This window comes from Chionomys nivalis, chromosome 4, assembly GCF_950005125.1.
Source record: "Chionomys nivalis chromosome 4, mChiNiv1.1, whole genome shotgun sequence".
NCBI lineage: Eukaryota > Metazoa > Chordata > Mammalia > Rodentia > Cricetidae > Chionomys > Chionomys nivalis.
Genome location: NC_080089.1, coordinates 99,677,631 through 99,697,946, shown reverse-complemented (window position 1 = coordinate 99,697,946; position 20,316 = coordinate 99,677,631). Strand labels below are relative to the sequence as shown.

At 44.2% G+C, this 20,316-nt stretch overlaps 1 protein-coding gene across 1 annotated transcript in view; it reads left to right on the top strand.

Annotated features, from left to right (window-relative positions):
- Positions 1–20,316, top strand: part of LOC130872683 (serotransferrin-like) — a 49,956-nt gene that overhangs the window by 9,969 nt on the left and 19,671 nt on the right. The window contains 8 exon segments of the mRNA XM_057766858.1: positions 808–959; positions 2,357–2,447; positions 3,528–3,557; positions 5,251–5,406; positions 6,796–6,925; positions 9,553–9,617; positions 11,812–11,996; positions 13,768–13,954. Coding sequence (XP_057622841.1) covers positions 808–959; positions 2,357–2,447; positions 3,528–3,557; positions 5,251–5,406; positions 6,796–6,925; positions 9,553–9,617; positions 11,812–11,996; positions 13,768–13,954 — 996 coding nt within the window.

The following is a 20,316-nucleotide window of genomic DNA, read 5'->3' as shown; positions in this document are numbered from 1 at the left end:
TTTTTCGAGACAGGGTTTCTCTGTGGTTTTGGAGCCTGTCCTGGAACTAGCTCTTGTAGACCAGGCTGGTCTCGAACTCACAGAGATCCGCCTGCCTCTGCCTCCCAAGTGCTGGGATTAAAGGCGTGCGCCACCACCACCCAGCGCTATCTATCTTTTTGCTGGACATATATTATAATGACTCCATGATAGCACTGCTTAAATGGGAGGGTGCCCTGGTGAATGGCACGGTGTGTCTCTTTCTCTAGCACAATTTACATTTCCCCCATGTGGAAACCTATGGCAAACCATGAACGCAGAAATAAGAGATTAGTTAAAAGTGCTGTTTGAAAGAGAAGGGAGAAAGAAAAGCGTTCAGATGTTAGGGTGTCCTGAGGCTAGAGAATCAGCTTTTCAAAAGAAAAGGTTGGGGCCTAGAGAGATGGCTCAGTGGTCAAAAACAAGTATGGTTTTTGAGAGGATCCTAAGAGTGTCTCCCAGTGCCATATCAGACAGCTCACAACTGCCTGTAACTCCGGCTCCAGAGGCTCTGACACCCTCTCCCAGCCTCTGTGCACAAACCCACATATAGATAGATACACACATACCTAATTAAAATTAAAGACAAATAATCTTACCAAAGAGGAAAAGCTGAATTTAAATGGAATTAACCAAAGTTGGTCGACTGTCTTCCGTAGATGATTATGAGTTCCTTGAATGGGATCTGTTTATCTCCTTTGCAGGAAGCAATCAACAGCATTGACATATCCCATACAGCAGCTGGGGTTGTCTCTTTCCTGACCTCTGGTTCTTCTTCTTGAACTCCAGGTCCAGAAAGCCCCAGCAGCAATGTGCCAGTGAAGTGGTGTGCCCTGGGTCACCACGAGAGACAGAAGTGTGACGAGTGGAGTGTGAACAGCGGAGGGCAGATCGACTGTGAATCGGCAGAGACCACCGAGGACTGCATCGACAAGATTGTGGTATGGCCCTTCTGCCTGTCCAGGGTAGTGTCCCCAACAGTGGCCTGCTGGCCCACTGTAAGGCCAAGGCGGAAAGTGTAGCTAGCGCGGTGTGGAAATCCCCTTTCTAGAATCCTTGATTTCATGGTCTGAGCTCAGCTCCCCAGGAGGTTCTAAGCCTTAGAGTTTGTGGGTCTGAAGGGTGCCTCCAGGTTCCTTTGGCTCTTCACATTAGCCCACTGGGAGGGTAATCCCAGCCATGTCCTTTTGAGTGGACTGAGATCATAATTCGCCCTGATGAGCATGGAAGGCCTCGGTTTTGATCTCGCAGGCAAGTACACGTCTGCTTAATTGATCAAAAATCACATTCCTTATTTTCCTATAGAGAATCTCCAAAATCCTCAGCCTGAGAAAGAAGAAAATAAGCACCCCTTGTCATCATATAACTCAGAGAAAACCCTCTTATTGGGATCGAGTTGTATAGGCTGCTTAACGCCTCCCCCTTCATCATGTCTTAGAAGCCTCTCTTGATTTGGCGTTTCTGTCTTAGAGAATGCGCTGAGGTTCTGCCAGGGCGGCATGCCTGGCGAGGGCAAGGAAGCTACTAGCTTTCACAGAGTGCCCCTTCCCCCAATCTGGCTATTCTTTAAGTTGAACCTTTCGATGTTGCTCTAGTTGCTACTGTGGCTGAGGCTGTTGATGGTGGTAGTATTTGGAGACAGGGTCTCAAGCAGCTGCTGTTGGTCAGTTCCTGGCTGAGGCTGAGCTGCTACACCCACATTATTCTGCTTCTATCTCTGGCATGTTGGGATCATGTGTCACTATGCCACCACCTAGACTTAGGGTTGCTCAGGACAAGACCTCAAGCCTCACGTATGTTCGGCTGGTACTTGACCAACTGAGCCCAACTGAGCAGTAGTTTCAGTTGGATCTTTGATAACAAACTCGTAAATACATGGAAACAAAGTAATACCTATTGACAACTTGCCACTGTCAACTGATCCTTCTGGAGTTTCTCAGCTCTGCTTTTGAGCTCTTAAAAACAACCCTGTGCTTTCTAAGCTCTCAGTCACAAAACAAAGCAGACTGCCAACCCTGCTCCTCTGTTGGCATTTTAAAATATTACAGTATTTTAGCTGCATTTCATTTTATTGTTTTGCCTGAGTCGAGGCAAGAAAAATCAAACCAAATTAATGCAAAACATGCCAACTCAAAACCCGAGTCTATTTAAAGGGATGCTAACACCTGGGTGTGCCTGACCGATCACTGGGGGCGGGAGGGGGTGTCCAGTGCCAACACCTATAGTTGCCCTGGCTTTATACCTTGTGCTGGGAAGGACTTTCAAGGAGACAGTCTAGAAGGGCAGGTGGCACAGGAAGTAGCACCTCTCCATTTGTTGTGACGTGCTTTCTTTGCAGAATGGAGAAGCTGATGCCATGAGCTTGGATGGAGGATACGCCTACATAGCAGGCCAGTGCGGTCTAGTGCCCGTCATGGCAGAGAACTATGGTGAGTGTGCTGAGTGCTTGCTTCTGTGTTTTCTTCTTTCTGGGCTATGGCGAGGAGAACCACAGGCCAGTTTATCTCAGAGCCGTGATAAAGTGCCTCCTGCCTGAGACCCTCTGTGGTTGGTTTCTCTTTTTCACTCTTTTTTTTTTTGTTCTCTGGGGGGCCTGCCACCCAGCTCTCAAATACGGTCTTATTACTTATGAATGCCCAGCTTTAGCTTGGCTTATTTCTAGCCAGATTTTCATAACTTAAATTATCCCATCTACCTCTTGCCTTGGGGCTTTTTTTCCTTTTCTTACTCCTGTAATCTTCCTTTCACTCTTACTCTGTGGATGGTTGTGTGGTTGGGTGGCTGGTCCTTTCTTTTCTCCCTTGTTGATCTCCCTCTTCCTCATTTTCTTCTCCTATTGATTCTCTGTGCCTGCCAGCCCCACCTATTCTTTCTCCTGCCTTGCTATTGGCTGTTCAGCTCTTTATTAGACCAATCAGGTGTTTTAGACAGGCAAAGTAACACAGCTTCACAGAGTTAAACAAATGCAACATAAAAGAATGTAATACGTCTTTGCACCATTAAAGCAAATGTTCCACAGCATAAGCAGATGTAACATATCTTAAAATAATATTCTGCAACACCCCTCCCCAGTCTCTGGGACTCCCTCACCTAGAATCTCCACAATTATCTTAAAGAATGAGGGTGGTGGTACCGTCCATCAGTCCCTGCTATGAGACTTCTGGTATGAAAGGGATCCCACTGCAGAGACCATGTGGGATGTCTGGAAAGTCTTGCAATGTCCAACTACTCCTGCTTTTCCCACTGCCTGTTGCAGGACAAATACATTCAGTTAACAGCCATTGCAGGCTTGGCACACAGTGAACAAGACACTTGAAATGCGGTTTGTGAATGAACCCTAGAGGTCCAGCACCCAGGTGAACTCGCAAAATCTGGAGAGTCTTGCCTTAGTGTCAACCAATGATGTGTGCAGTTTTATCCACTTTTTTTCCTTGTTGGTGGTTTCATGAGATGGGCATGATTTTCCAACCTATACATAAATGTTTAATGCTGTATTTTCCTTCCTCCAGATAGCTCTGATTGTGGACGACTAGAAAAAGGTGAGTTGAATTTGGCAATCACCTTGGAAGGGAAATCCTCATTGCTGGGGGAAGTGGTTAGGCAAGTTTATAAGTCAATGGAGAGATACAATTTTGGAATGCAAAGTGCTGTGTGAGGGTCAGCACTGATCAGGAGGGCTGTGCTTCTGCACTTCCCATGACTTAGACATGGGGCTTCTCATTTCATGTTCTGACATACGTACTGTCCTCTGTTAGGACTCATGGGAGGATCCAGGGATTTAGAATTTATGAGTGGGTTAGAATCCTGGAAACAAATCTAGGCTCTTCCCATTGCTTCCCTACATTTTGAATTAAAGTCTTCAGAGTTTTAGATGAGAGTTAGCACAGCCAAGGAACCCTACTGATGTGGTCCTTGCAGGACTGAGTAGAGAGCGTCAAAATACTGATATCTAGGAGTGTGGATTTTTTGCCCATCCAACCAGGCTGGGCCCCAAAATTAGACTAACCAGACTAGGGCTCTGATTAGGGATAGATCTAAAATGATGCAAAAGAGTGAGCAGGAAGCCTGATGCCAACGTGACACGTGACACCGAGACCCAGTGTTCAGACTCCTTAGGTTGTATTCCACGGAACCATGAGTGTACAATTCTGGCCTTGCCCCCGCAACTAAACACAAACCTTCTGACTTATAGCATATCTAGAAAGAGCTGTTATTATTCCACAGATAACAAGGATTGTTTTCTGTTGGGGAGAATATTCTGAATAAATTAAAATAGAAAACAGGATCACAGGTTGGTGTTCTAGCCCCTATTAGAGGATATGTTTGTACTGCCGAAAAGGACAACTGATTCGTTCTTGGTGTTTCCATTTTGCATATTAGCTCTGGTATAAAACTATATTCTCCTTATGAGAGAATGTCTGGTCTGATTAACCCCCAGGCATGTTCATTATAAACTCTTAGAGATACATTCACTTCCTGGCATCCATTTCTCTGATTTAATGCTTTGGAAAGTAAGTTACAGGTTTCTAACTCAATAACCTTAGCCTTATGCACACAGGTGAGGATTCTGGGCCAGCCGTTTCTATAATGATAATGTGTTAGCACTTTTGCTTTTTATTTTCACATTGTCTGGGCGCCCATGTGTATGTGGGCACGTGTGCATGCTTGCGATGCACCGTGTAGAGGTCACAAGTCAACCTCAAGTGGCTTTTCTCTGAAGTCATCCACTTTGTCTTATGAAACGGGGTCTTTGATTGGCCTGGAACCCCTTTAGTAAGTAAAGCTGGCTGTCGGTGAACTCCAGGAATCTGTCTGTTTTCATACTTCTTTTCCTGAGATTATAGGCACATGGCACATACACACACCACCATGCCTGGCTTTTTTACATGGGTTCTGGGACTGAACTCCAGGCTTCATGCTCTCGGGGCAAGTACTTTACCAGCTGAGCAACCCCCACCACCACCCATTATTTTTAAGTTGATAGATAAAAACATTTAAAAACTGTACCTGATCACGGGGCACCACGTGATCTTACTGCTTGTTTTTGAACTTCTTCCTGCTAGACTGTCCTGTTCTTCACCAGAGTCAGCTGCTGGGGAGTTCCTTTCATGACACAGTGTGCTATTTAGGAGATCCTTGCTGTTTTATGAAGACAGTGGCAACTGCTGGAAGCATATACTCTGGGAGGTCCCAGAGATATTAATAATGATTTTGGTGGCATCTTTCCTGTAGGGTATTATGCTGTGGCAGTGGTGAAGGCATCGAACCCTGACATCACCTGGGAGAATCTGAAAGGCAAGAAGTCCTGCCATACCGCAGTAGACAGAACTGCTGGCTGGAACATCCCCATGGGCCTGCTCTACAGTAGAACCAAGAGCTGCAAGTTTGGTGAGCAGAGCTGGGAAAGGAACCTGGCGTTGTAGAGAAAAGGGGTCCTGAGAAAGGCTGTTGGATCCAGGTCCATACAAGTGAAGTCTCATAAAAACAAGCCTCTAGGAAATAGCAAAAAGGACTGGAAGGGCTAAAGAGCTGGGGAATGGAGTGGGCGTGATTTGTCTCAGTTGCACATAACGGCTTCAGTGAATACACATTTACACTTCTTCTGTCCCATGAAGACCAGATGTGGGCATTCCATGGCTGATGGGGTCTTGAAGTCTCCTTTCTTTTTCCCGCTCCACAGTTCCCATCATAGCACGTCCATGTTCAAAGCTGTTTTATAGCTTCCAGGGCATTCATGGTCCAGGCAGGAATGAGAGCAAATGGAAGTTTATACCAGCTGTGATCCGTGTTTGAAAGGAGCCTTCTGAACATCCGAGCAATTATTTTTGAAATAACTTCCTATTGTGCAGATCTTAGGTGTGTTATCATACACCTGCCTACACACACCTGCCACAAATCAAGCTAGATTTGTGTTACTGAGGAACGAAGGGAAATGGACACTGGGAGACACTATGAGATCCCGCTGTGGGGGTTCTATGATATGATTATGGGGGGGCGGTCCTGGGTCTCTTATGGTGTTAGTCAAGTTCTTGCTCAGCTCCTAGGAGTCTTTAGTTTACTCTGTGTCCTCTGAAGACCTGAGTGGAGTTTGTCTCTACCTTCTAAGTTTCTGAGTAGAAGATCCCAACAGACAGATGTTGACAAGGGCTTTGCTTTCTGTTGGCTTCCTGAGTTCTTCTTTCCTAGTGCCTCCAACTTTGGGCAACTCCTTAAAAATGAGAGAACTATATAAACCTGACTGTGATCCCCACAGCCCTAGCATAGGGAGGCACTGGAAATGAGGACATCTCTAAGCTAAGATGCTCCGAAACAAAGCCCACCTGGAACCATGGGCACAAAACACAGGTTCCTGACCTCTGACCCCTGAACCCTCTGGGACTTCCTGGACCTTCACAGCCATGGATGCAGCCAAAATGCAGGGGAAATTCTATGTTCTTCTCTTCAGCTTTGAAATGAAAGAGGAAACTCAAACAAACACAACACAAAGCAAACAAACAAAAATAGTGGTACAACCTCAGAAATTCCATTTCTTCATTCTTCAGGCTGGAGATGGTGGCACTCAAAGCCCCCTACCACCACCACCCCCCGCAGGAAGTGGGCAGTTCACAAGATTCTTTCCCATCCTTGATAGGTTTCCTTCAAAGGCCTGCAGTCTGGTGATTCTGGGTTGGTGGGTGGCAGGTTTCAGAGTGAATTATTTAAATCCTTGTCATGTGTTAAGTAAGTCATTAGAACTGACACACGAAGAAACTGATTCTCTCTTGTTCTTGGGTCCAGATGAATATTTCAGTCAAGGCTGTGCTCCTGGATATGAGAAGAATTCCACTCTTTGTGACCTGTGCATGGGCCCAAACAAATGTGCTCCGAACAACAAGGAGGGATATTTTGGCTACACGGGGGCTTTCAGGTGAGTTTTCCAATCATAACATATATAATGATGCCTTAGTCTTGACCAGATTTCTTTTAGGAAGTGAGATGAGGTCTTTTAGTATTGGTCTATTAAGTGTTGCACATATTAGGATAAGAGATTTTCCCCACCAAATGTAGAGATGGCGTGTGAAGGGGCCTCTGGGTCCCCACAGAGCTCTGCTTGCCAAACCAGTGAGACTGACAGGGGATGCTGCTTAGCAGTGCTCGACTGGGGGCAGTTTGCCTCCTGTTGCCTTGGCAATGTCAAGAGATACTTCTGATGGTGGTGATGTTGGCAGGGGATGCCTCCAGCATTGAAGGGATGGAAGTAGATAAATCTCTACAGTGCGTAGGTCAGTGCTAATTAACAAAATCCCAAATGTCACTAACGCCAAAGCAACGCTACCTTTCCATAATCAACAAAATACTGAGCCAGGGGTTTGGCTCAAGCTTTTCCATGCTAACCAAGAACCATACTCATTTTGAAGTAGAGAATAATGAAGAACATGATTTCTAAATTCCTCGCTACCATGATATTTTATAGAATATCTATCATTTTTTAAACTTAAATATTAACGTTTGAATTACATTTATGTATGTGTGCTGTGTGCAGGCTAACAATAGGGGGCAGAGGAAGGCATCAGATCCCACAGAGCTAGAGTTATAGGCAGTTGTGAGCTTCCTGGTGTGGGTGCTAGGAGCAGAGCTCAGGTGCTCTGCAAGAGTCACTTAACTGGCTGGGCAGTGGTGGCACACACCTTTAATCCCAGCACTCGGGAGGCAGAGGCAGGTGGATCTCTGTGAGTTCAAGACCAGCCTGGTCTACAAGAGCTAGTTCCAGGACAGGGTCCAAAGTTACAGAGAAACCCTGTCTCAAAAAAAAAAAAAAAAAAAAAAAAAAGAGTCACTTAACTGCCCAGCCACACTTTCCGTTATGTGGTCACTCAGGAATCCATGTTTGATGCTATTACAATTGAGCCTTCCAATAACAGAATGAAGAGTAAAATGCCATTAAGAACAAATCGCGAGAGAAAGTGTGCACCATACCACACACACTTCTGATCATATCAAAGAGGATATGTGGGACGTAGGGTCTCAGGATTTGGGAGAGGTAGAATACAATGCACCCCCTTTGACCTATTCCTTGTCCTTTTTGCTAGTGGTAGCATGTTTGAGGACTACAGGTCAAAGGAAAAGCTCAAACTTTGCTTATAGAAACATATTTAAAGGGTTTCATTTTCCAAAATGTCTTATAAAACTCAGATATGACATGGACTTATCAAACTAACAGACTCTTAAAGAAAACACAATCAGTTTAGGGCACAGTAGTCCCTTCACTTTTTCAGTGACTGTGCACAGAACTTTGGAGGAACTGCAGGAAGAGGCAGGTGGCTTTTTCTTGATGCAAGAGAGGGAAAGGACAGGGTCCACTGTTTAAGAGTCTGATTTAATTGGATCAGCGCGTAGTTACTGAAGCACATGCTAGTTCAACACCTACATGTGTTCGCTTTCAAGGGGCTGCAGTAAACATGGTGGAACCACACACAACAGGGTTAATGTTGTGGGTATTTGTGTCTGGGAACTTCCGGGAGCTGTCTTGTGGCTCAGAACTCTTTGTTCTCTATCTGGAACACTCTTCTCAGATGTGTATATGGGCCTTGCTAGAGTCAAGGGCGTATGCATCAGGTTTGCTATATTTTCTGTGTTTCTCAAATGAAAAAAAAGAAAGAATGAGAGAAAGAGAGGGATAGAGAGAAGAAGAGGGGGTAAAGGAAGGAAAAAAAGAAAACCAAACAACCCAAAACAGACACCCTTGCATGCTCCCTGGATGTTAAAATTATTTTTTAAATGAAGTACGGATACCACAGATTGAAATTTACAGTCTCTCAAAAATGTTACACAGGCATTTGGGGCTTCAAAAATCTGAAGGGATGGAGTTTCTCATCCATATTTCAGATAATGGGGAGTTATGGGGGGGTTATCATTAGAAAACTGATTCGCTGTTCCCTATGTTCATGCTGGGGAAAGCATATAACCTACTAATGAGTGTACTAAAAATTATGATGTAGAGGGTGGGAGACGGCTAAGTGGGTAAATGTCTGCCACACATACATGAGGACCTAAGTTTGCATGCCTAAAATCCACAGAAAAGCCACCAGCATGTGTGTCTCAGTGCTTGTGGGTGTGGGATGGAGAAAAGACAGGTGGGTCTCTGGAGCTCACTAACCAGCCAGTTTAGCCAACAGAGGAGCTCCAGGTTCAGTGAGAGACCATGCCTCAAGAGATAGACAGTGGTCAAGGAAGATACCCAACGCTGACTTCCAAATTCTGCACATGTGTATACATGTGTACAGGTATGCACACCCACATGAATGTGCATATACTCTTCCCATCCCATACACAAAGAATAAGGAAAAAATCATGTAGTGTGTGGAGCTGAGTTTGTGGAACTGCATAGCAACTTGGAGGCTTTTGCTTTCCTTATTATGCATGTTGTTTAGTGATAGAATGGTCCTAAGCCTTGCTGGCATCACGTGGCCAACCTGGGTCTGTACGATGTCTCTGAATGACATGTATCACTCTGACCTCCTGTCTTCTTTCTCCCCCATATCTGGACCTGTTCAGGTGTCTTGTTGAGAAGGGAGATGTAGCCTTTGTGAAACACCAGACTGTCCTGCAAAATACTGAAGGTATGTGTGCTCCCTCTCCTCTTCCCTACAGAATCTGGGTCCCTGCGATTTGCTGGGGTTCTTTCTCGCCAACAGAGGGTTAACCTGATCTTGTCACCTTAGATTTCTTTTGTGCTTTTCTAAGAAAGTCTCTGATTTCTAGGCCTTGACTCTCCACTTTTTCATAAAGACTCCAAAGTCTATAGCCTCCTGGCTATAGTTTATCTAGAGACCTGACCTTTCACCTCCTTCAGCACCTCTGATTTGCAAGCTTCTATTTTTATGCAGAGAATGCTGGCATTGAAAACCCCATTGCACACATGCACACCCTTCATAGTTCTCTTCTCGTAGCTCCTGACTTTAGGTAGAGAACGTTGTTATAATTCCCTGCCAGTGTCTCCTCTTGTCCCTCCATATAACACAACAGTACTTGGGAATCAAGACCTTGCTCATGCTTAAGCAAGACTTTACCACTCAGGGTAGTGGAAGCAATTTGGTTATATTAGAATTAAGCTGAATTTACTGTTCCACATCTACATGAGCCCATTCACATTCAATAAAACTTATCATTCCTGTAGTAGCCAACAAAATTAAAAACACTCTACATATCTATAAATGGAGAGATGGCTTAAAAACACAGTTCTATGCCACACCATAGGATGAGGTCCAGTTATTTGAAAGAATGACCTCGGTTTCCATAATGGTAGAAAAAAACAGTAAGGTATATAAGTAGCTGAGAAAGAACTACAGAAGTTTATTTATGTTAAGATCGAATGTTAAGAAAACTAACTGTAAGCTTGTAATATTGTGTAGAGCCATATATAAGTAAATGAGTATAAGAGGCATAGATGGAGCCAGGCAGCGGTGCACTGGTGGGGTACGCCTTTAATCCTAGCACTCAGGAGGCAGAAGCCAGCAGGTCTCTGTGAGTTCAAGGCCAGTGTGGTCTACAGAGTGAGTTCCAGGACAGACAAGGCTACACAGAGGAACCTGTCTTGAAAAACAAAACAAAACACAAACACAAAACAAAACAAAAAAAACCCAACCCCCCCCCAAAAAAACCAAAAAAAACCCCAAAATAGCCATAGACAGAAACACAAATTGTGAAATTGAGATTTCAAGGATTGGAGTCAAAGGAACCAGTGGGAATTTGGGGAATGCAGAAGTGAGGATTTTCAGTTTGTAAGTAGACACATTTAAAAATACTCTCACTCTGGTCTCACATAGTATTTATTCAGTTATGGAAAGATTCTTGAGAGATCAATGAATGAGATGAGAAAGGTTGCAATCCTGCTTTATGGGAGAGAGATGAAAACTGGCTAAATAAAATGCCAGGAGGAGCCATGGAAAGCCTCAGGTCGGGCAAAGGCATTTAAATTGACTGACTGATTAAGTTTTGCAAAGAGAACACAGAAAAGATAATGCAAGCAAGCAGCTGAGACAGGACGCTTTCACCTGGGACCAGCATGAAGTCAAACTGACTTTTTCTTTCCTTCCTTCCTTCCTTCCTTCCTTCCTTCCTTCCTTCCTTCCTTCCTTCCTTCCTTCCTTCCTTCCTTCCTTTCTTTCTTTCTTTTTTCCTTCCTTCCTTCCTTCCTTCCTTCCTTCCTTCCTTCCTTCCTTCCTTCCTTCCTTTCTTCCTTTCTTTCTTTGGTCTGGAGATGCGATGTGTGCAGAGATGGGGAAACTGACTTAGAGTGTCACATTCTCTCCATGCTGGAGACAGAAGTACAAAGGCTTTAGAACTTCATTGTTGTTTGAGACAGGCAGTCCTCACTCTGTCTCTCTGGCTCACTATGTAGACCAGGCTGGCCCCAGACTCACAGAGATCCATTAGTTTCTGCTCCCAAAAGCTGAGGTTTAAGGTGTGCACCACCATGCCTGGCCTTTTAATAAAAACTTTGATGTTGTTTAGCTTTGGAATTGAATAGAAATGAAGATCTTATTTTTTTTTAAAACAACACACATGGAACATGGTTCTTTTTCATTTGGCTGAAAGGGAATATCAGAAAGGAGTACTCACCAGTAATCTCTTGTGAACTGAGTACCACCTGAGTGTTCCTTCCTCCCAACACTGCCATAACCCTGCACACATGCTTCTGTGAGCCAGAAGGCACAGCTTTCCCACACACCAGCAGGTCAGGGACATACCCCCTTTCCCCCTTCCAGTAACTAAAGCAGTCAGATCTGCTGATCCACCCTTTTCTCTACCCAGGAAGAAATCCTGATGCATGGGCTAAGGATCTGAAGCCTTCAGACTTCGAGCTGCTGTGTCCTGATGGCAGCAGGAAGCCTGTGACAGAGTATGCCAGCTGCCACCTGGCCCAAGCTCCAAATCACGTCGTGGTCTCCCGGAAAGAGAAGGCAGCTCGTGTTAGCACGGTGCTACTTAACCAGCAGGTATGGACCGTCCAGGGTCTCCCACCGTTTAGTCCTAGCTGGGGCAGGTTATTTGGAGCGCAGAGCTGAGCAAAGCTTCGGTGTAGACATTTGCTTTCTGAAAACCTATAATCTGGAGTCCTGAGATTGTGGATCAGAATATCCGAGTTTAAATCTCAGCTCGGCAGCTTTTCTATCCGTGCCGTCTTAGATGTATATGGCTTAAAATTTCCACTCTCAGTTTCTTTACATATTAAATGGAAACGGTTATTAGAAAAAAAAAAAGTGAAGCAAGCACACAAAGGCTTAGGAAACGTGTGTCTAACGAAGGGGTTTACAGTGTGTTAGCTGGGACTGGATCCCTCAGACCTGGCTCTGTTTCACTGGAATTCCTAGCCGCTAGAGACTAGTTCCCACCTGATCCATGAGCCCTCAGGACCTGGAATCTGCTTTCTAGCCCCTTTTGACCTTGACTCAGGGATTCCTTTATTTTCCTCAAGTCTGTTTTTCTGAAAATGAGGATGAATGAATGATTCTGCTTCCTAATGTTCCTTCATACAAACCTTGAGGACCAGAAATTATTTCTATTTCTCATGCTTAGACCAGTTGTACCATGCTCTTAACAGTCTGGAAAATACAAGAGTCTCTCCCTCAGAACAACCCTGGCAGGGACAGCCTGGGGGAGGAGTTTCCAGGGGCAGGTGCTGCTTGAATACTTGAATCCCCAGAGCCCCTCTACACACAAACATCACTGTGCCTTCTGGTGTAGCTTCCTGCCTGTCAATCTGCCATTAGTTTTCAAAGAAAAGAAAAGAAAACAGGATAGCATGTCTTCAAAAGCCCCTTTTAAAAGCACATTGGTGATAACATCGAGTGATGTTTCTAGTTTGACATTAGATTTGGGTCAAATAATCTTATCAGTGTTACCAATGTTTAAAGAGTGAAATTCTTTAACCTTTTGACAGTGTCTTAAACCTCTTTACTACTTCTTCTTCTTCTTCTTCTTCTTCTTCTTCTTCTTCTTCTTCTTCTTCTTCTTCTTCTTCTTCTTCTTCTTCTTCTCTTCTTCTTCTCTTCTTCTTTTTTTTTTTTTTTGATTTTCGAGACAGGGTTTCTCTGTAGCTTTTGGTTTCTGTCCTGGAACTAGCAAACCTCTGTTTCTTACGAAGATCTTTTAAATACTATGTCAGCTATCCAGAGTTTAGAATGAAGAAGAGGGCACAGGATGACAGTCACGAGCATTCAAGAATACTCCTCGCGAGCGATAGGAATGCTAGACTGACTTCCAGCACCCTCATTTACAGCCGTGGGCTGGGAGAAGCTACGTGGCTGGTCCAAGACACTTTTAAAATGTATCCAGATGTGAACTTCTATTGGTTTCTTTTTTACCATTCCTCTGAGAGGGCGCATGTCTGATGTCTTTTTGGCAACCATACTGGAAGGGGCATATTATTTCTTCTTCCTTCCTGTGAACACCTCTGAGACACTTAAGCCACAGGACGGAAAAGACATCAGCAAAGTTGGGAGTGGGTAGTGAGAGGGGTTGGAGGTCTCAGAGGACAATAAGATAAGGGGTGTTCAGAGGACTTTGGGGAATTGTGAAAGCACGTGGTTCAGGTTCAGGTAGGTATAAATGGCAGATAAGAGAGGTGGAAAGTTCCTAAGGTGTATTCCGGAGTTTTCCTTTGGTTTTCCAGGGCTGGCTGGCTTGGAGTTTTCAGCCTCCTGCAACGCTGGCGTTTTCCGCTGCTCAGGGATGTGTGTTCACAGGTATTCTCTGTTCATTTGTCAGGGTGCATTTGGAAGCAATGCTGATTGCTCTACGAGTTTCTGTTTGTTCAAATCTGACACGAAGGACCTTCTGTTCAGAGATGACACCAAATGCTTGTATAAAGTTCCAGATGGCACTACATGGGAAAAATACTTAGGAGAAGACTATGTCCAAGCTGTTGGTAACATGAAAAAATGCTCAACCTCACGTGAGTAGAATGAGCAGTGTGGAGAAATTGCAAAGCAAACCCAGTGGCAGGCTCTGGAATGTCAGTTATAATAGAGGAATCAAGCGAGGCTTTTAGGAAACAGCCACACAGGCAGAATAAAACCTAGCAGATACAGCAGGATAGGTTATATATAGTAAGGGGACCGCAGATCCAGGACTCTAGGGCGGTGAACTTATTAGATGTACATAATCCCATCTTATTTCTAAGAAGACAAAAAAGGGCACCAAGCTTATTAGTGGTTCTTGTCCAATAAGGCAACCACTAACAAGATGTGGCTACTTAAATTTAAATTACAGCTGAATTAAATGCAGATGTCATTTCCTCAATCCCATCCAGCTACAATTTTAGTGAAAAGTAGCCACAGCAAAGAGAATATTGCGGAACATTTTCTTAGACAGGTCTGATCTGCAGAACGTCAGTCGTGATAAGTTCTGGCTAGCTCTAGTTGTCAGGCCGTCTGGAATGCCATATACCAGGCACCGAGACAGAATTTGGAACAACACCACCACCCAGCTCTACCTTGTTTTTAATGGGTGAAGCTCTGCACCTGAATTCATATAGCTAAAAGTTGTCCATGAAAAATCTTTCCTGAGTTTTTAGGCAGATGGTGGCTAGCAGTCCCCAGCAACTTCTAAGCTGGGTCTAGGTGGCACATGCCTTTAATACCATTACTCTGTGAGTTCGAGGCCAGCCTGGTCTACAAGAGCTAGTTCCAGGACAGGTTCCAAAACTACAGAGAAACCCTCTCTTGAAAAACCAACCAACCAACCAACCAACCAACCAACCAACCAACCAACCAACCACCAACAACAAACAAGGTAGAGGATGCCGTGGAGTAGGAAAGTTGTGCGAGGCCCTTCCTGTGGTAGGTACAGGAGCTATGTAGGCATGCAGAGATGGAACAATGAGCCACAACATGCAGCAGAACAATGAGCCTTGGCACCGCTGTGTAAATATAAGAGGATTCTGAAGGCCCTACCTCTTCCTTCTCTTCCCAGGACTCCTGGAAGCCTGCACTTTCCACAAAAGTTAAAATCCAAGAGGTGGGCTGCCATTGTGACAGAGATGGGTGTTCCCGTGATCCGTGGACTTCCCTTGGCCCCTGCAGCCTGAGGGGTTCAGGCTGATTGGGTCCATCTTCATGTTTGTGTGTCTCCATGTAATAGAGCACAAAATAAAAATGACCGTGACTTTATATTTCCTAAGCTCCATTCTTTTCCAAATGTTTTCAACAGGATTTCTTTATACAATCTGACTATATTTGTTTACAACTGAACCTTGTCTTCTGAGTTCAAGATTCAGGTTGTCAGGGCTGGTGAGATGGCTCGGGGGTAAGGGCACTGACTGCTCTTCCAGAGAACCCAGGTTCAATTTCCAGCACCCACATGGGGGCTCACGGCTGTTTGTAACTCTGATTCCAGAGGCTCTGATGCCCTCTTCCTCTTTGCAGGATCCTGCATGCATGTGGTACATATGAGCTCACACAACCACATACACATAAAATAAAAGATTAGAAAGTAATTTAAAAAATAAAAATATTTTAAAGAAGTAGAAAAATTTAGGTAATCTTTCCCATAGCTCTGGGGTTCGCAGACACAGTTCCAGGGTCTAGCCCAAGAACAGTCCCTTTTGGAAGAATCTCCTCAGTCATCCTAATAGAATCAAATCCATACGGCACACACGTGGGTGTGTGCACATGTGTATACACAAGGCGCAAGAAAGAGGTATTTGTTACAAATAAGTGCCCTAATGAGTACTGGGAAAGGTGAAAGAATATCTAATTTTTTTAATGTGTTTTGACACCATAGCCATGGTCTAAAAGCGAATCTGAAACAGCTTTTGCTAAAAATCTTCTTTTGAGCCTGAGAACATAGCGATTTCTGTCATCACTCAGTGGGCTGGGGTCCTTTTACATCACTCAGTGAGACATGGTGGGCAGGCAAGGAAAAGCTCCTCAAATGCTGGTCACTGGGAGCTTTGGTATATAGGGTGTCCCACATTGGGGCGCGGGGGGGGGTGTGGGGTGGGGGATGCTGCAAGCCAGATGGCGCCCTCTAGTGTTACAGTTCTCCTTTAGGGCTGCGGGTATTAGAGCTTAGCTGTCACTTAGCAGAGAGCAAAGACAGCAAGGGCCTGGGTAAGCACTGCTAATTCAGAAGTAAAAATGTTCCGTGCCCCAAAGTCTTGGCTTATTTGTATAAAATGAACATTGAAAGGAGTGCTTCAAATAAGAATGGCCCAAGAGCACAACATTAACACTGACAGTGACTTTAGCAGATTTTAATAGTCTGCCCAGTACCCAGAGAGAGTTGGGGTCCTCCCCCTGTCTCATTCTACACTATCTCCTCCGGCTCTCAGTCCACTTTCCTGTAAGATACAGCTCATTCCCCACATATATCAGTAATAAGTAGTTGGTTGAACACATAGAGACTAGTCATCAACTCTGTCATTTCCCACCCTGATGTAAGTCACTGCCACCTGCCAACTCTTCAACCAACTTACTTCTTTATTCTTAAGCCTGTTTCCTGCACTTCCTGCAGGTGTCTACCCTCAATAATCCTAGCACTTGGGAGGAGGAGGCAGAAGGTTCAGCAGTTCAAGGTCATCATCAGCATAGCAAGTTTGAGGATGTCTTGGATAACATGAGAACCTGTCTTAAAAGATACACACACACACACATGCATACATACACATACGTGCGTGCATGCACACATACGCATACAGGCATACACAAACACACTTTCTACCATCTAACCCCAACAAATTTTCACCTGATAATGTTTAAGCAATGTTTTTTTTTTTTTCTTAAAGAGAGGATGATACAAGATCTCACATGTGGTGGAGGTTGGTGTGTGTGTAGAATTTACTATAAAGGTTAGGCTCTGTGGTGGTTTGAATGAGAATGACCCCATAGGTTTATATGTTTGAATGCTTGGTTCCCAGTTGGTGAAACTATTTGGGAAAGATTAGGAGGTGTGGTCTTGTTGGAGGAGGTGTGTACACAGAGTGTTTTTGTAGGAACCACTGGTCAGCTCCCAAATAACCACACGGAGACTTAATTATAAATGCTCAACTGGTAGCTTAGGCTTGTTACTAACTAGCTCTTGCAACTTAAATTAACCCATATTTCTTATCTAAGTTCTACCTCGTGGTTCATGGCTTGTTTCCTCATTTTCGAAATGTCCTGCTTCCTCTTCTTCTGGCTCGAGACTCCTGAGACTCTGCCCTTCCTTCCCAGTGTCCTCCTCGTCTGACCCCCCCCAGCTATAGGCCAGTCAGCTCTTTATTAACCAGTGAGAATAACACATAACACATATATACAGTGTACAAAGATTGTTCCACATCAGAGGTGTGTCACTGGGGGTGGGTTTTGAGGTTTGGAAAGCCTACACCAGGCCCAGTTTCTTATTCTCTGCCTCCAAATCAGGATGTAATTCTGATGTGCCAGTGCCATGCCTGCCTGCTGCCACACTCCCTACCATGAAGATCGCAGATGCACCCTCCGAAACTGTAGGCATGCTTCCAATGAAATGCTTCTTTCTGTAAGTTGACTTGGTCATGCTAATAGAACAGCAATGAAGACAAGATGTCACTGGGTCAGGCTTTGACGTTTCAAAAACCCACATCATGCCCAGGTAGACCTCTTTATCTCTGCCTTACACTTGTTGTCTTAACATATGAGCGCTCAGCTCTGCTCCAGTCCCTGCCTGCCTGCCTGCTGCCATGGTTCCCACCATGATGGTCATGGACTCTATTAATCTCTGGAACCCTGAACCCCAAATTAAGTGTTTCTTTTATTAGTTCTCTTTGTCATGGAGTTTCTTCACAGTAATAGAAAGGTAACTAAGATAAACTGTTCTCAAACTCACGGCCATCATCCTGAATTAGTCTCTTGAGGGTTGGGGGGTTATGGGTATCAACACCACCCCTTGCTCAAACAGTGATAAGTCTAAAGAAGAAGCAAAGTATGTGTGTGTGTGTGTGTGTGTGTGTGTAAGTGTGTGTGTGGTGTTAGGACCATAAAAAGAAAAGAAACAGAATGTGTCATGATTACTGATAGTCCTGGTACTTTAACCGTTATAATAATTTATACCCTACCTTTTTAAAGCTCACATCCTCAACACTTCTCTTTGACCTGAAGCCCTTTATCAAATCAATCCTGCCACATTATGGCAAGAGGTTAAGCATATAGAAGCCTAACTGCCTGTAATCCAATCCCGACTCCCCCTCTACTTATGCGCTCATGGGGAATTATTCAAACCCTTCCCCAGTGTCCCCTCTGTAAAGGTAGAGTGGTGAGTCACCGTGAGGATTTAACAAATGAGTACATTAACAGTACCCCAGAAAGCGCTCATTACCGGTAGACATCAATCCCATTCTCGTTACCGTGGTCTTCCTTATTCGCACTTCCCACACTTCCAGAGCCCCTGAGCTCACGTGCATCCTTATTACAGGGGCTTCTCTGCTGCAAAAGATTCTATCAACAACTGCCAGAAGCCTTTGTTTTATTTCTACGCCACCGACTCAGGAACTCCCAAAGAAGCCCAATTGGTTACTGACTCCAAATGAAAGTCAAGAAGTACATATTTGTGGCACTTTATATTTCTTTATTCTGCCACCTGCTTGAGAGTGGCTCTCAGATTTTTCAGAAACACCTGAAACACAACCTAAACAGGCAATTTTCATTCTAGCTTCCCTTTCTTATTGGGTCCACAGCCTCACTCTCCCTTAGTAAAGTCTTTAGTTCACCAAAGGACACATTTGCTGTGGACTATTCCTTTACAGAGTGTGAATATATGTTGCTGGGATTGGTTTAATAAACAAGCTGACTGACCAATAGCTGAACAGGATGAAGTTAGGTGGGAAAGCCAAACTGAGAATGATGGGATGAGGTTGGGAGGAGTCCAGAGGAGTCTGTGGCAGACACAGAGGGAGCAGGAGATGAATGTGACATGCTAATAAAGGTACTGCCATATGTCAGTGTGTAAATAAGGAATATAGGTTATTTCAAATGTAAGAGTTAGCTAGTAATAAGCCTGAGCTATCAGCCAAACATTCATAGTTCATATTCAGCATCTGAGTCAGTTATTTGGGACCAGGCCTGGTTGGAGACAGGAAATGTCTGTTTACACACATTCGTCTTTTCAGTCACCCAATACCAATGTTCTAGGAGAAAGCCTTGATTATTCTTCTCTACTTAAGTCATTATCTATATATTTTATAGTCATTACAACTTACATATTTTATCATCTAAAAACCCCTGAAATTTGTACCCTCCATTCCACACTTTTATCCGGTGTTAGACTCTGGGTATCATTTGTCTAAATATGACGAGACTCCTATTGGTAGCCCAGCTTCAGTCTTTTCTCCCTCAAGGGTCAGATCTCTGTACATCTGCTAATTGTCCATGTCACCTTTAACTTGGTCCATTCTGAATAAACTCTAGGTTCTTCAGCACAGCACACCAAACCCCTCCATGTCTGAGTCCTACAAACTTTGCCACTGATTTTCTGTCTCTCTGGCTTAAGTGAACATTCAATTCAATTTTTTTTTTTTTTACATAGTTTGTAACCAGTCACTCAGCATCTCGTGACGACAGGGCCAAATGAGTGGCCTAAAGTGTGCTGATTTCATCTGTGGTGTGTCTAAATCATGCTGGGGCCCTTTCAAGCACAAACCTTAACATCTGTTTTATTCCCTACCCAATCAAAAACGTTTCTTTCTATCTATTCACAGCTACACTGTGAGAAAGGGAGAGCCCCATTCCCTGCTTCCTGGTGCCTCGGAGTTGGGGTTTTGAGCCGCAATGTGGAACTGTAAAGACGTCTTTTAGTCTTTAAGGAACTTTGACTTCTCCTGTCATCACCCAGTCATTCCTATACTTTAAATCACACTCACACTTTAAAACAATGACACCTACTTAATGACAGAGACTGCAAACACAGCTCCCCAGGCTTGGTCATTTCTGATCAGCAGAGGTGTTTTTAAATTGTAGCACACATTTTGAAAGTTTTCGATTTCCCGCTGAACTCTTAAGTCAAAAGATTTACCTTGAAAATCTTTTATAAACAAGTTCTCTTGAGAAGCTGGGAGAACTCATCTACCCCAGGTCTCAAATGGTCTATGTGGTTTGAGTAGGGCCTGCTTTCTCTGGGTGGAAATGATCAGTTTATTGTAAATGTCCCCCAAACCCACCAAGTACTGATTTTCCTGATTGCTTTTAAAAATGCACTCATTTGAGTTTTCCCCGCTGAGCGTGTCAATTGAGGACACAGAATTACTGAGCTTCCCATATGTCGCTGACTTTTACCCATGCTTCTTTTCGGCACATCTTTTTTTCT